This window comes from Plectropomus leopardus, chromosome 12, assembly GCF_008729295.1.
Source record: "Plectropomus leopardus isolate mb chromosome 12, YSFRI_Pleo_2.0, whole genome shotgun sequence".
Taxonomy (NCBI): domain Eukaryota; kingdom Metazoa; phylum Chordata; class Actinopteri; order Perciformes; family Serranidae; genus Plectropomus; species Plectropomus leopardus.
Window position 1 is genome coordinate 9,688,653 of NC_056474.1, and position 17,194 is coordinate 9,705,846.

The 17,194-nt window shown below is 37.3% G+C and overlaps 1 protein-coding gene across 1 annotated transcript in view; it reads left to right on the top strand.

The window, feature by feature from the left end:
* Positions 1-17,194, top strand: part of LOC121951573 (corticotropin-releasing factor receptor 2) — a 39,855-nt gene that overhangs the window by 13,274 nt on the left and 9,387 nt on the right. Inside the window, exons 3-6 of the mRNA XM_042497952.1 lie at positions 9,919-10,004; positions 11,066-11,172; positions 12,986-13,103; positions 13,254-13,407. Of these exons, the coding sequence (XP_042353886.1) occupies positions 9,919-10,004; positions 11,066-11,172; positions 12,986-13,103; positions 13,254-13,407 (465 nt within the window). The remainder of the gene's footprint in view (positions 1-9,918; positions 10,005-11,065; positions 11,173-12,985; positions 13,104-13,253; positions 13,408-17,194) is intronic.

Below are 17,194 nucleotides of genomic sequence, written 5' to 3' on the forward strand. Positions count from 1 at the left end.
CCCAAAAAAACTGCCCCCTTCCTTTGAATTAATCTGAGAAAAGCTGCTTTCTTTTCACTTTCAATTCTTTTCTTCTAGAAAATAATCACCCTAGCGGACACAATAACGGTTATACTGAGCAAATAGTAAAAGGACAAAATCATTTCAGGTTCATTAATGTTTTATCAGAGGGGATATTTAGATTCAATGTTGTCTCTAATGACTATACAGCCTCAAGGCAGAAGCAAGTAATACAATAAATGTATGACGTGTATGTATACGTCCTGCTCCTTCCAATTAACTCATTTATGAAATTCAATGAACCATCTCGAGTGTAACGAGAGTGCCTACCATAGGGCTTTCCAGATTCAATGTTGTCTCTAATGACTATACAGCCACAAGGCAGAAGCAAGTAATACAATAAATGTATGACGTGTATGTATACGTCCTGCTCCTTCCAATTAACTCATTTATGAAATTCAATGAACCATCTCGAGTGTAACGAGAGTGCCTATCATAGTCCTTCCCCTTCTCCTCAGGGGAAATCATCTGGCCCATCTCTACAATTGACATCTTAAGAGGCATAACATTTCTTCAAAGCCCCAGAGGAGATGAAACAGACATCTCACCAAGGTGTTCAGTAGTCTTCAATAGTCTGCTGATGTCCTGCTCCAAGGTGTGTTTGTATTTGGACTCAAAGCTGAACAAACTATTCTCTAAAGTGGTATAATTTCAACAGGGTGTCTCAGTCTCTTATGTGCCTCAGGAAATCGCCTCTGCAACACATCAAAGCTGTAACGCCCCCTGATCAGGTCTCCAAGTCACACAGACAGATGGTTCCCTTCAAGTCCTTCAGAAAACATAAAACATCACAGTACAATCTGTGACAAGTGTTTGTTTTTGTAGTTGTTTTATTGATCTCTAAATCAAGAGACTGATCTGAAATGACAAGTGCTCCGAGCAGTCCCAACCAAAGGGCACATTTGTAGAATACATTTTAACCACTTTGACTAGAAGTAAAAATGACAATAGTCCTTGATCACATTTTTCATGCTGCCAGAGGAAAGGCTGTCTTTTAGCTGAATCAAGTGAAAAGCTTGCAGCTCCGTTAGGCTTAATGCTAACATCAACATGCTAAGACTCTCACAAAGAGAGTATTAACATATCAATTTTTAGGTTGCAATATTCATGTTTATTATCTTAGTATAGTGTGTTTGCACACTAACATCTGCTAATTAGCTTTCTTTTTTCTTTTTTTTTCTTTTTATGATAATTGATCTCTATGATAATCTTTGGCTTTTGGACAAGTGGTCCACCAAAACATTTGAGCAATTTATTGCTACCATGGGGATTTACTGTGTTTTGGAGCCAGCTTCTAGTGGCCATTTGATGGACTGCAGTTTTTGGCACTTCAGCATTAGCTTCATCTTTCAGCCTCAGAGGTTGCTGCTTGATTACAACACATGGCAAATGGGAATGTCATTCGTTGTGCAGGTAGGCTATTCTGTCAAAAACCAAAATAATGCACACATTAACATGATGGTGGTGCTAGATTTAAAAAAAGTAGGTTATCCTCTGGGGACCATGAGTCTGTACAAAATTCCATAGCAACCTATCTAATAAGTGTTGAGACATTTTAGCCCAGTAGGTGGAAGACAGACTGAGAGACATATGAATAAGAAATGCTTAAATGTTCCCCTCTGGCTTTTCTGCATTCCAGAATTTTAAACTTTATCAATTTATATGCTAATATGTGTTTAAAGTACAGATGGATCATCACAAGTAATTGCATACTTAGCTCATGTGAACATAATTACAGTACAACAATCAAAACGTATTGGTATGCAAAGTGCAATAATTTACCTTTCCACTGATGCATGTAATCCCTGGATTGTGATGGAGTTGTCAGTTATTAACATTTTCTCTGCTTGGGTGATATTTATTAGACTTAATTTGCAAAAATCACAACTCATCATCGTAACATAATGCTCTCATACCAGGGGAGATTATTTGTCCCCCTTTGGATTGTAATCACATAAAGGTTTTTTCAGGTATTGTGTTGTTACAAAGCTATATCAAAAAACTACAGAGATTAACAACATGAAGCTATGCCTTTGCTGGTGTCTTATTGTCGTAAAATCTGCCTCTCAAAGCAGTAAGAGAATGAAAACACTATGGTAAGAATTTGTGTGTGATTGAGCTGTTTTTACATGCTGTCAGCAGGCTTGTCTTCATGGCTGCTCAGACATGTTTTCTTGTTCTGCTCGATCAGTTTATTCATGACTTGACTGACAACAATTCCAAATCAAGAGCCTTAAATTTGATATGAGGGTTGTGCATGATCCTGAAGTTGCCAAAAAAAGATTTTATTTTCCAGGCTCCTTCTGACTGGAATAAATTAAATTTACATTTTCTGTCATCATTTCGCTATTTTAAAAAAAAAAGTAAAATGTTCTATTTTCTCATCTTAAAACAGAAACTGTTTTCAGTAATGCTATCGATGTTTGTCTCTAGATAGAGTTCGATCATGGTTCTTTTGAATGTATCTAGTCTAGGGTTGCACATCTTTTTTTTCCCTTTTAGTTATTTAGTTTGTTGTTTGTTGTGCTTTTATAATGCCATATAACATTGTATCCTGGTCTTCCTTTTGTTTTGTGAGTATTTACATCACACTTTTTACATGAGATAATACATCTCAATATGGTGAAGGGAGCGTGTCAGAAGTTTGTCAACGGCTTTCTCTTTGTTTTTTATAAATATTTCAAACTGACTATTAATATCTAAACCGCCTCCAATTGTGTGTACAACCTCCTTAAAAAAGATATGGCCCAATGAGTTGTGATTGCTTATCTTTTTTCAATAGCTCTCTGTCCTCTTGTTTATTAACCCTTTTAAAAAAAGAAGGACATCTCATGGACAGCCTTAATATATCGTTGATCTTGTATAAATCATTCAAACTGTGTAAACCATAATAGGTAGAGCATTTATTCTTTTTGCAGCAGAAAGCTAATGCTTCTGTCTTTCACATCATCACATCATAACGTTATGATACCGTATATGTGGTGCAAACATAGTGACAACAACCAGGGGCACCAGTTCTCTGGTATGGCCATGGGAGATCGCTAATTACACAATCCTCTATATTGATGTAAAATAAAAACTAGAATAGCGAAAACGTTGCAGCAGGCTTTGGTGTTTAATTTTGATAACATTTTATGCTCATGATAACATGATTACTTTGCATTTTATGTGGTGCAAAACCATGCTACAGCAGCAGAATAATGAAACCATAGAAATGCCTTTGTAATCTCTAATAAAAATGAGCATATCACAAATACTAAATAATGTACATATTTCAGATATTTTTGTGTGTTTTTGTACTTTTAGAAAGCTTTCTGATCAACATTTTGTGTGTGTGTGTATATGTGTGTTCAAATTTGATAAAAAAAATTTAAAAAAAATGTCAGAGTTTTGGTATTATTTAAATCATGGCATAATTTTAATACTACATTTTAAGATATGACATCACAAAAAGCAATTTCAAGTTTGGGCATTGGTGGACTATTGCTTTTGCAGAGTTCAAAAGGTTAACTTCATGCATGACAATAGAAGCTTAAAGTCACTGAGAAAATGAAAAAGCAACAGTGGGATTTCTACTCTGGCAGTTTCCTTGCACTATTCTACCCCATCTTTTTGACTCTAATACAAAATAAGATTTTGATGCTATCTAGCAAAAATCCATCAGTTAGGCTATGTTTCCAAGATTTATTCTTGAACCACAAAAAGCATCTACAGTAGAATTGGGTGTCTAATTTTGTCAGCAAAAATATGTCAGTAACACTTCTGTGCAAGGCACAAATGTGCATGACATAGAAAAAGCTTCTTCTCTTCCTTCCCTTGGGCAGTTCCTTTTATAGAAGCCACGAGTGCGTGTCAAAATTTCACAAAGGGAAGAGATGACAAAACAAAAATATTATGCACAGTGTCACATACGCGTTTGATTTTGAAACTTTGTGTGCAGCTTAATGCAGTAACTTAATTTTCCCGGAGCAATTTAAAGCACATAATTAGATGCATAAAAATTCCCTAAAATGAAGATTTTCTTTAATAAGACAGAACAACCTATGAGTTTACAGGCTTTTCCTTTTTGCATACTTAAGTAACACACTGCTAATTACTGGTGGAGCTCAGAGCGTCAGAATTAAATCCCAGCAAGAAAGCTCATACCTGCAGCAATGAGTTTGAATATTTTGTGGTAGATGTTTGACTTGTAATCTAACTTTTTTTCTGGGTTTTCAGTACCTCAGGATAAACCTCCTAGAGATGTATTTTAGGTAATCCAGACATTTTTGGGGCATGTGCTGATAATGCCAGAGAGCCAGGGACTTTGTTTTGCTTTGAAAAAGGATCAGCACCTCTGACAAAATGTATAAACGTGACAAGGACAGGACAGTATTTTTTTTTTATGAAGTGGTTTAGCTGCCATGTTGTGTTTGATCACACTTGGGTCGATCAGGGGCTTAGAAACAGCTGAATTTTAATGTTGTGATGTTGGCTTGTTTGTGCTTACAGGTACAACGGTTTATGATCTGAACCCCTGGTCACCTGGGTCATAAATATGTGATTTTTGGTAACTGGAGGCAGCCTGATTGTTTCTCTCCAGATAGAGAACAGTTTGGGTTTTCCATTATGCTGCTCAGAGGGAGCACCTTCCACCTGCTTTCTTACGTGAGGTAATTCTGTATAAACTTGTCACAAGTGTCTTCTGTTATGTGTTTTGGACAAAACGTATCTCTTAGGGCATTCATTTCCCAGCCAGATGACAAATATGGAATAAAAAGTGAGGAAAAGGGGAGGAAAACATTTTATTTACCGTTTGAAAAAGGACATCTAAGACAAAAAAGAGCAGAGGAGGTCGCTGATACACTCACGCACACACACAAAAAGGCAAAAATAACAGCTGTTTTTCAGAAAGTAAAAACAGGTTATTATATGAAGTTATTGATAAAAACCTAAATAATGGAAAATGATGACCTGAAAAGCTCGGGAACAGATAAAACAGGTTCCTCATAATGAACCGTGGATTTGTAGAAGAGTGATTTTTAACAGCATTTATATGAACATTCTTAAATCTGTACAGCAGCTCTGAAGAGCCATTGTTTGTCATAAACTTTCAGGAGCTATTTTTATATCATTGAGAATTTTTTTTTTTTTTCCCATCTGGTCTTAGAGAGAGGAGAAGAGAGGAGAAGGTGTGCAATTAAGTTTCAGAATGCACAAAATCACACTCAAACAGAAGAAAGTCAGCAAATAGTTTCTGGCAGACAATATCTGTAAACATGAGGTTTGCACTGGACTGAAGAAGGATCAGACTGTGCTCAGCATGCATTTCCTCACTTCTCTTGAGCTCTCGTCGTCACACCCTGATTGGCCCAGAGGTGAAATGCAATAAGCTGCTCTCAGTTCTTAATTAGGAGTCACTCCTCACACCCTGCTCAACAGGTGATTTCAATAACTCTCCAATCAACTCAGGGGAACTTTGACAGCCAGCAAAGTATGAGGGACTGCGACATTGATATAGAAAAATTTTTTAAACAGCATTGATTTAAATGTGCATCTATCCTCTGCTTTTTTTATTCACATACACAGTCATTGGAGCAGTGATCATAAGCAGTTTCCATTGTTTTACTCCCTCATAATGCTCTTTATGTTGTCAAAATACAATATGTGTGTGTGTATTCTCTTGCCACTTCCATGCTCTCACTTGCCCTCTGATGTGTGTGAAAGTGACATTGCAGTTTTGCTCCAGCGGCTGCTGCGGCCTAAATGAAATATCAAACTGCAATGAGCTGTGAGATTCCCATGCTGTTATGGTATGGCCTAGTTTACGCTGTCCTCCGCTCATGAAATCAAATTTCAAATAACTTCAAGGAAACGCTGTCGTAACTGGCTCAGGTGTGCGGCTTGCAGGAGCTGTTTTGATCATTCCACTTTGAGATATTGTAGCATTCCATTTTTAGTGTACTAATTTTAGACCTTTGACATACTGTACATCCATCCCATCCCCATGAATGTCATATCTCAAGACAGCTTTAAAGGAATTGCTTCAAATGTGGCACAAACGTCCACTTGGAGTCAAAGATGAACTGATAACATTTTTGTGAATACACTATCTCAAGAATAGCTTTAGGGATTTATTTGATTTGGCACAAATGTTCACTTGGACTCAATCAACTGATTACATTTGGGAGGTCAAAAGACAAAGTCAGTGGGACCTTGCATAAATTGTACATCTGCATACAACAGTGAGGTGGTAATGTCAATTTTATTCATACATCAGGAATCTTACCTACTGGCTCAGAACTGACTTAAAATGTATAAGACAGATGTCAAACTAAAACGCAGGATGTCAGCTGCCAAACAAAGAAAGGCAGGCTTACACAACCTTTAAGTGAAAAAGGTTGAAATGAAAAAGGTCATTCCTGAGTCATTGTTGCAGCAGGTTCCCTGGTTGGTAGCACAGCAGCAATCAGCTCAATAAAACAGGTCAAGCTCTGCAGACACACACTGCTTTATTTGTCTTTCAGATGAGTTCTGAGAATTTATTACAAATTTTTAATGCAATTAATTACTGAATCTTTCATGTTTTCAATCCCCATGTGAAGCACCACTTATGCACGGACAACGGATTCACACTTTCCTCGTTTATCTCAACAAACAAGCTTCTTCCAATTCTTAAGCAATCATATGGCGCTTGTTTGCATGTACATATTTGTGCATCTAAGAAAAGCAAGAAAGTTGGCAGGGTGGCTGGTGGAGGAGGTGGGTGTTGTTGGCAAAGAGTAATCTAGTTGAAATTTGCAGATTTCTTTAGTTTCCTTTTGCATCTTTACACCAGCGGAGTGTGGTCAGTGATTGGCCGCTTCCAGCATCGTTAACACCTTCACATGGCAGCCCTCTCCGAACCCAAGAGAAACTGAGTCATTGAGTGAAATTTATTTTAACTGTGTGGATACAAAGAGAAAGAGAATGGTTTTACCATGCGTGATGCACAGATGGTTAGTCAGAAGTGTGCTCTCCCTGCACCAGTGGCTTGAATTAATCCTGCCTCAGTGGAATAGCTCACAGGGACAAAACTCACAACCTGCTCCCCTTCCTCTATTTCTGCAACATCACTGCTTGTTTCACAGACACAGTGTGATATTTGCCTGGAGAGACGAGAGAACTTTATCTGGAAAGCACATTGTGCTGCCGCTCTAATATTACCTCAGACAACTTAAAGGTGTCATATTCTATTTTCAAGCATTCTGTTTGCCAGTATATTGTCTTAGGATAAAAACTATGCTCTCCATTAGTCATTTTTACACAAAAGGGTGTAGTCAACACCTCTTTGATAGTCTTATTGAACATATTACATCACACAAGGGTTTCCATTTCTTCCTGTCACTCACAATCAACTGCATAAAAGCTCCAAACCAATGTCATTTGTCACAATTATGCAGTGAAAAGAACAAATGTGTCCTGTAAACAAACACTCTCCAGGTAATTTGCCTTAGTTCATGTTCAACCCATGCATGAGACATTAGCTGTCCTGTCATGGCTGTGGACTCTAAATGCAACATGGCAACCAATCAATGAACATGTCAAGGTATTTTTCTGGCAAAGTCAAACAAATAAGCACAGTGTGTTTTAGACTGTATTGCAATTGACTGTTTTACTGCGTCTCAGGGGATGTAAGTCCCACTCATTCAAGTGCTTTAGTGATTTTACTGACTCTGATTTACCACTGCCTCCTGCGATAAACAGCTCCTGCTTAAAGAGCTGAGTATTTGGATTTTCCTTCATGAGCAGCACAAAGCATTGTCTGGTCCTCAGTAAGTGTTGCCATAAGTCAATTCCTTCCCTGATTCTAGCTGCCACAAGCAGTTTTCTGCTCTCAAACACAAATGTCACATTATGTAATGTTAATTTGAATGCAAGGGATCTTATTCTGCTGCCGCTGCATTAAGAGTGACTGAAGGTAATTTGTGAAGTAAATGGTTTTCTCACTTTCTACAAAATTGTTTGTTGTTTGTAAGAATATTTTGGACAGGACAGTGGAAAAATAACATTACACTACACATGTGTGAAATGAGTCTAATCCCCTAGGGGAGAAATAAGAAATGTACGTTTCTGAGCACTGAAATTAACATTTATTCATTCATCTTTTCATATATTTAAGGGATTTGTCAAATTGACCTGAAGACTCATTTACTCACAGAGAAAAGGATAATTTGACGCAACTTAAGCACATATTTATGAAATGTAGTTGAATGATTTTATTACATATAAATAAACTGATTCATCTGTATGCAGGAAAGGATTAATAGATAAGTCTACTGCATGGGCAAAGGTCCAGGTGCTCAAAGTGTTAGGGCCCCCCCTGACCTTTACCTTTAAAATGTCACTCAAATGAACCAGTACTGTCCAGAAAGGGACTTAAAATAACCACAAAGAGATGCAAAGATATTTCAAGGGAGACAAAATAATCACAAGGAGACAAAAATGTCTGCAAAGTGAAATAAAATTATGACCAAAGACACAAAAGTACCCCAAAGAGATATAAAATTACCTTTAAGAGACCCAAACAACTACAAAAAGACAAAAAACAACCAAAAGATGGAGCAAAATGACTAAAAAGCTCAACAAAGGACCAATAAAAACACAAAATTAATTCAAAGAGAAACTAAATCATCTTAAAAAGAGCCAAACATTAACAAAAAGACAAAAAAAGACAAACAAAACACCACAAGGAGACACATTATGAAAAAATGCAAAAATGCAAAAATAGGCAAAACAACCGCAAAGAGAGACACAAAATGACTAAAAAGCAAAACAAAAATAAGAAAACTGCCTCAGTGAAATCCAAAATACTAGAAAAAGGCACAAAACAACCACAAGGAGACACAAAAAGACCACAAAGAGACACAACACAACCAGGAATATGCATAATGACTATAAAAAAAGATGCAAAACCACCACAAAGTCTGTGTGTCTTGTTTTCCTGTGTAGAAGAGGTGGCGGGCCCTTTACATATCTTTGCCCAGGGGCCCATTATCTCATTTTTCAAAGAAATTTATTTGGCATTTAATATGAAATTCACACTGGAGGCCTTGACCTGGGAAAATAGAGCGTGATCAACTATTTTTAATGCTTTTTTTTTTAAAACAGTATGAATCACAGTTGTAGATTCCAACAGCAGCAAGCCCATAATTGAGTTTCCATTCGCAATAATAAAACAAACTCATAAATGATGTGTTGTTGCAGCAGATGGGTTCAAATGATCACTTTCAGTGGTTGGTCTTAAGAGAATAAAATAAAGTAACCTTTACACATTTATTGCTGCTCTGTTTCCGCCCAACTCTTTATACATTTTTCAGCATTAAAGAGATAAAGGACCCGGTGAGGAACTTCAAAATAAAAAATTCAGTTCAAAGTTGATTATGGAAAGTGGGTTTTAAAAGATATGCAAATAAAGTGACAGAGTAAGAGGCTTTGCATTTCCTCCACCATGAATAAAAATTGTATTGCAGAATTGGTATTCTGTGTAAGACTCAGACAGATAGTAGTGTTCAACTTTGAACTGAGCTCCAAGAAAATTACAAGGATGTGTTTGCTTACCTACTTAGCAAACACTTCACTATAACCTTGCCACAATAAATAACTGCGTTGCACCAGCACGGAGTCTGCTGATCGCAGTGTCTGATGTTATATTCATGTACAGATGGGACATTTGAAGCAGGAACAATCTTAAAGAACAAGTGTTTTTACAACATTATACATGTTTGCAATTTAGTATTTTTAAAACATTACAAACGTTTGCAATTTTGTATTTTTAAAACACTACAAATGTTTGCAACACTTTAGTTGTTTTCTTAGCCGTGCTTTTTTTTTTTGTAGGAAGTGCTTACAGGGAATGCATGGATAATGGAACGTGGGCGTTGAAGAGCAATTACTCCAATTGTGAACCCATTTTGGAGGAAAAGGTTAGTGTGGCGTCGCAGGAGCAATCCTGCTACATCCTTCACTCCATATGCAATCTGCTACCCATCTCTGATAAATGCTCAGTACAGCATCTCATCATTACGATTATGCATGTGGGGAATACCAATCATATATAGCACAAGTAATGTGGTGTTTTGATTGTTTAATGTTTACTGAACTGTGTTTTATTTTTCTACATTGTGCAGTTAAACTGTTTATACGTTTGTTTCCAGATGAATTAACTAATACAAGTACAGTCTTGTTGTCTGTGTCCCTGTAAGTGAAGCCCGAGGCCGAATTGTAAGACTGATGAATTGCATGTGATGAGTTTTGGCCCGATTACCTCACATCATATCTCCTGATTCTGTGTATTTCTGGGTCTTGCTCTATTTTCTCAGATAATTTTAATCCATGACATCTGAAGTGTGTCAATGACATTTGCTTTATCTCACTTTGGTTAACCCTTTGAAACCTCGACAGCACTTTTCTTGTTCTGCTTTCAGATGCCTTTCACAAGTATTTACACTTCTGAACCTTGAGCAAATTGGTGCAATTTCAAATTGGTACAAGTGCAACAAATGAATAGAAAATAATAAAATGTCAAGGGAAAAAAAGAAAAAAGCTAGAGAAAAACTATATATCAAATATTTACAGCCAACTAATTACAAACTTAAAAATATGTCACATAATTGTTATATTTCAAGAACTTCTTTCAGGTCATTTCCTTTTTTTGTTGTTTATTTATTTATTTACTTTTACTAATTTTCAGTTACATTTTTTGTACTTTTTACTAATTTACTGTCATTTTTTTGTGTAATTTCTTCTTTGGTTGGTCATTGTCTTCACCCCATGTATTTGAAATAAATTACGCTAGTTTGCTCAAGTTTCAAAGGGTTTAACTTCACAACAAAAGAAGCCAAGGTAGATAAATACATATACATAGAGTTTAAGGACAAACATACACCCTGGGTCTTTTTATGCATTTTTGTATTCATAACCCATTGTCCTTGTTTTGTTATCCAGCAGTTTCCTTCAAGAAGTAATTCTCCTGTTTTCTTTACAGAGAAAATATCCAATGCATTATAAAATTGCACTGATCATCAACTACCTAGGTCACTGTATCTCAGTGGGAGCTCTAGTCGTGGCCTTCATTCTCTTCTTGTGCTTAAGGCAAGTACAGAAATAGTCCTTATCTAAATGTGTCCTGTATGCATGAGACCTCATGGAGGACAATCAGGGAAATTCGTGTAATATCCTCCGACTGCTTATCATTAACTCGCTTATGTCAGATGAATAGATCTCTGCAGCCTGGCTCAGCTGGAGTACTCCGGATAAAAAAAAGACGTAATGTGTATTTCATAACGCTACTTCTTTTTCTGAGCAGTCCTGGTTTAACACACACACACACACACACACACACACACACACACACACACACACACACACACACACACACACACACACACCTACATTGACTCTGACAGAGCAGAACATATACTAAACAGCCTCAGCTGTGCTGTGTACTGTGGATCGAACGATGCAGGCTTCTTAAAAAAATTGATTTTTTTAGATTAAAGACCAAAATAGTCAATATAATGTTCTGACATAAAATCTCTTTAGATTTCATGAACAATCTACAACTACCTAGTGTTTCTCCCACAGACGTTTATTCTAAGCAGGATTGGAAATGATCTGAAACCACATTTTGAACATCATCTGAATCAAAAACAAACAAAAAATCCTGTTAAAAGCCTGACAAATGTAATTATTTATTATTTAAATTATTATTCATGGTGGGTCCCGCCATATCTGCAGTATGGGCGCATTCCCAATTTGTCAAAAACAGCAGCCTGGTCAGTAACCCTAAAGCTCAATCTGACGCTCTAGGTTCCCCCTCTAGCATCAGTTTTGGACAAGTCAGTTTCTATGTCAATTTCTGCTTATCACAAGTTACAGCATACTTTCAAAATAAAGGTTTGTGTCCAGAGGAACCATAGATTTTGCCACAAAAACAGCTTAAGATTTAGTAAACAAAACTTCTTGGCTAGGTTTTAAAAAAAAAATCATGGTTCAAATTTGAAAACCTGGAGTGACATCACTTTTCTTGTGCTGCTTTCAGATGCCTCTTTCAAGTATTTAAACCTTTGAACCCTGAGCAAATTGGTGCAATTTCTTTGAAATCGTGTGGAAAAAGGCAGTGAGCAACTCGGTAGGAAATGTTCCTCAAATTGCATGAAATTAACACAGTTAGATAATTATTTTTAAAAAGCTTAGGAAAAAGCAAGAGGAAATATATATATATATATATTTATTTATTTTTGCCTTTTTTAAATTTTCAGGTCATTTTATTGTACTTTTTTTGGAATTTGTTGGTAATTTTGGGATTGTTTTCTCTTTTGTTGTTCATTGCCTTCTACTGTTTTTGAAAGAAAACAAGCCAGTTCGCCCAGGTTTCAAAGGATGAAAAGTATTTTTGTCACATAACTTAACTCATTAGTTAACAAGTATGTTTTTTGTGACACTATGTAGTAAAAAAAAAAAAATTACTTTTACTACTTTTGACTTTTTGTATCACATGGGACACAAACACCGGTCTCCTGTGTGAAAGTTCTGTGTTTGTTTGATCCATCGACTTTACCACAACTTTCTTGCTCTTTACTACATCATTGCCACAGATTTTATTTTCGAGTAACTTGAAAGGCAGGCGCATCTCATATGTCTCACGTGTTTATATTACACACTATGGGCCACTAACTAAGCTGCCATGGGTTGATATCTGCAGCATTAAATATTGGGATTCCTTAAACCCCAATTTGTGCCAAAACTCATTTAAGTCATTACTCGGTAATTTCTCAGCAGCAGTACTACTCCAAAAGTAACGGCACGGCTCCAGCATTATTCAGACCTATCTGCATTTGCTTTGAATAAGCTGTACTGTTTCCATGAAAACGTGTTAATAAAACATGTCTTTGATTCAACGTAGGAGCATACGATGTCTTCGAAACATCATCCACTGGAACTTGATCACCACCTTCATACTGAGGAATGTTATGTGGTTTTTGCTTCAATTAATTGACCACAATATCCATGAAAGCAATGAGGTAATGTGCTAAAAAAAAAAAAAAAAAAAAAAAAAAAAAAACCTGTGCAACATTAAGACATTAAAAATATTTTACAAGTTAAGCTATAAACAATTTTATATAAACTATTTTTTTTTTGCAGATTCCAAGTAAGTGTGTTTTCTTTTTCAGCCCTGGTGTCGATTAATTACAACAATATACAACTACTTTGTGGTGACAAACTTCTTCTGGATGTTTGTTGAAGGATGTTACCTTCACACAGCCATCGTAATGACCTACTCCACTGATAAGCTCAGAAAGTGGGTCTTCCTTTTCATCGGCTGGTGTGAGTATGTCCGTGTTGACAGTGCATTATTAACACTTCACTCAACTCTTGGCTCTGAATAGCAGTATAAGTGTTCACTCCTCCTTAACCATCAAGCTGTGTGGAACATTTTTCTAAAGATAGTTTTTCTTAGGGTTTTCACTTCAAATTGCAAATATTAAAAGCTGAATCAGCCACATTTTTATATATATTGTACAGATACAGTTTAAAATTAAAACTAGGTTGGAAATCAGCTGACCCACAGTGTTATATGACATTTCCTGATAATTCTAAGTGAACATTTGCTTGAAGTCTGGCCAGTGAGTGAAGCACAGGGAGACCTTTTAGTGCTTGTAGATAAGGCTTAAATTTCATAAGAGGACAGGGCTGCAGTGGAGTGTGGAAAATGTCATTTTTTGTGCTTGACTTCACATGCTAGAATGACTTTTGAACATGTAGCAGATGCCCCGTCATGACCACATAAATTATCTATGCTCACCTTGATTTAAACTACAGTATTGGTAAGAGCATGGTGTCACAATATTCCATCTTGAGGTAGAAAGTGCTCATGGAAACACGCTTGTATGCTTCCCTGAACCGGTCTGACATTTTATCTCTGCGTGTTTATGTAATGGACATTGTGTGTTCTTGCAGGAGGAAAATGTACATTTCACTGCACCTAAGTCGAATTACTCAACAGAGATTTATGAACACAGGAACAAAAAATAAATGATTGGTAATGACATTATTGGAGAGGTCATATTGACTTTAAAACAGAAATAATTGACAGTTGACATGATTAGATTATCAGTGAAGCTTCCTATTCCTCTGTAAATTCAACTCGTATGTAGTATGAGATTCACTAAACCTTCCTGCAGGTGTGGATTGAACTTGGTTTTTGTTTTAATCCAGTAAATCTGTGCAGCCACACACAATTCACACACTGCAGCAGCAAAAGAATTAGGCTAAAAACATTGAAAACAGATAATGTAAGACAAAGAATACAAGCAGGGCTGTAATCAGCTATTTAACAATGGAGGGAATTCTCTCCAGGAGAAATCTCTAGAAACTTAACAGCAAAATTGAGCATTTTAGAGCAAATTTCAAAACAAAAACCTTAAATTGGGGGTACTCAAATTTTGATAACCGAGTACAATTTTAGACAGCCAACATGTGAACATGCAAAGTGCACACAATAGCGCTTTTTTAAAAAATAAATTTTTTATATATACTGTAAGATTTTATTTCTTTTTAAGACAAATTATGACATTTTGACTTTTTTATGGCATACTTAAAGTGAAACAGTCAATAGTGATATAGCCTATGTGACACTCATATTACATGCTAGTTTTCCATAAAAAAAAAAAAAATATTATAATGTTTAGACCTTTATTGTACACATACCAACCAACAGAAATCAAGCAATGGTTTCTACTGGTGAACAACAACACCACCAACACAAACATGAAACAACTCCTGTACACAACAAAACTAGTATCATTTGTAATACTAAGTTCAGTAATAGTTATAATTGTGTGGCGAGAGACGGGGGTGAGAGTATAAGAGTTTTTGGTCAGATTGTACACTTCAACTATATTGTTGCCAACAACGCCACCTGGGGAGTTTCGCCCCAGGAATTAGTTTTAAACCAATTTCACCTTTAAGGCACGCAGTTCATTTTATTCAAGGCAGAGTAGACACGGTTCCGTTCAAACAAGCATCCTTTATTTTAACAATCGATTTAAAACACTAAAAACACCATTCACACAGGGACAAATCAACGGGGGAACTTAATTAAAGCTGAGGCTTACCGGGGTGCGTGGGCTACTGACTGATGCGGAGAATCCCCAACCAACAATATAAACACCCAAACACACGTGACAATCACACACAGCACACGAGAAGGGGGGGGGGACCCCGCCACCAGGTCACCACCACCACCACCGGACCTCAGCAACTAAAGAGGAATACAAAAGAAAATTAGTGGGGTCGCAACAAAATTCAACGAACAGAAATATCCAAAACTTATATACAAATCAGAAACTAAACAATACAAACTACCAACCACAAATGAAAGAAATCAAGACAAATACTGAAAGAATAACCCTCTGCCCAACCAAAATATCAAAACCAAAGAAATTAGATAACAAATTAGGCAAACAGGCAGAGAAACTAAATAAGTAACTAATGAGAACAAAAACAAAAGAAATAAACAAATGTGGGGAGGGATCTAACCCCACTATTCAATCACTACATTAAAATTGGTGAATTAATGGTGATTAAAACCTTGGTGCAGAAGCAAAGAAAAACAGGAAAAGCAAAAAACAGAAAGCATAGCACCAAAAGCAGCATCTAAAACAAGGACAAAGCAGCAGCGGTAAGACAAAGCAAAGCAAAGCTGCAAACAAAGCAGCGGCCAAAAGCAGCAAGAAAAGCAGCAGCGGTCAAAAGCAGCAAGAAAAGCAGCAGCGGTAAGACAAAGCAGAGCAAAGCTGCAAACAAAGCAGCGGTAAGACAAAGCAAAGCAAAGCTGCAAACGCAGCAGTGGTCAAAAGCAGCAGTGGTCAAAAGCAGCAGCGGTAAGACAAACAGCAGCGGCCCCTGCAGCTGTGGCGATGTGTCGCTTTAAACCCGCAGCACCTGATCAGCTGATGCTGACGTCACTTGCGCGCTGTTGGCCAGCTGACGCTCACACACTCTTGGCGGCTGGGATCTGAGGACCCGACAAATCATCATCTACACATTCACACGTGCTTATAACAATCAGGAATGCGGGAGGCTACATACGGGTTAGCAGGGTCGGCTGGGTATGACGCACCAGAGGAAGAGGGAGAGAATCGCGCAGCTACTGACGTTCACCTACAATCACGCAATTGTTAGCCGCGGTCATGAGCAGCAGTTTACAGAGAGGGAGAGAAACTCACCGCAGCAGGCCATCCAGGTGACACACACACACAGGAGTCTCCGGAAGCCCCAAGTCAGCCGCTCTGCGTGACACACAAACGTTAGCTCCCGGCCACATGAGCCGAAAGCAGCAGGTGAGCAGACAAACCGCGTTACCTGTCCAAGCGCAAAGGTCCGACCCGAAAGTGACGTCACCGTCAGGAACAGCGAGAGAAAACCGGCAGGGAGGGATCGGCCCGTTTTATAGGAGGGTGCGCCTCTGGTGGTTGGCTGTGGTGTTGCTACTTAGGCAGGCTCACCCACAGGTCTCTATACTGCCACAATTGCAATAGGTGTATTAAGTTTAAATATGATTACATTGACTAAAGATTATTTTGGATGGGGGTGCATGGTTGCCAGTCAAAGCAGAGGAAAGTGTTTTTTGTTTGTTTTTTATTTTTTTCCATCAATATATTGGGAGCATGTGCCCCCTCCTCTCAATATATATTACATTAACAACCTAGAATAAAAAAAAAAATAAAATGACTTGTTAAAATTTAGACTAAAGTAGGAAACAAGTAGTATTGGTGTATGGACTTTACATAATATAAATACGAAGGTATAAAGTATAATCTGTACAATTTATTATTCTTTCTTTCTTACAACTGCTGCATTGTGAAAACCGCAAGCCAGTGGCAAGATTGGATTTCTCATTGTGTCACTGATATGTCTTGAGATTGAGATAACTCATTAGGACAAGATGGAAGTGGGGCAGATTAAATATGTCTTCCACCAGAGGCATGCTGGTGTTAGCTGGGATTAAAATAGGTTTAGACCTGAACGGTTTCAACTTCATTAAAGTTGATTACACATTTATAAGCATCTGATCCAGGTTGGCTTTAAAACTTAACCAGTTTTCTGTCAC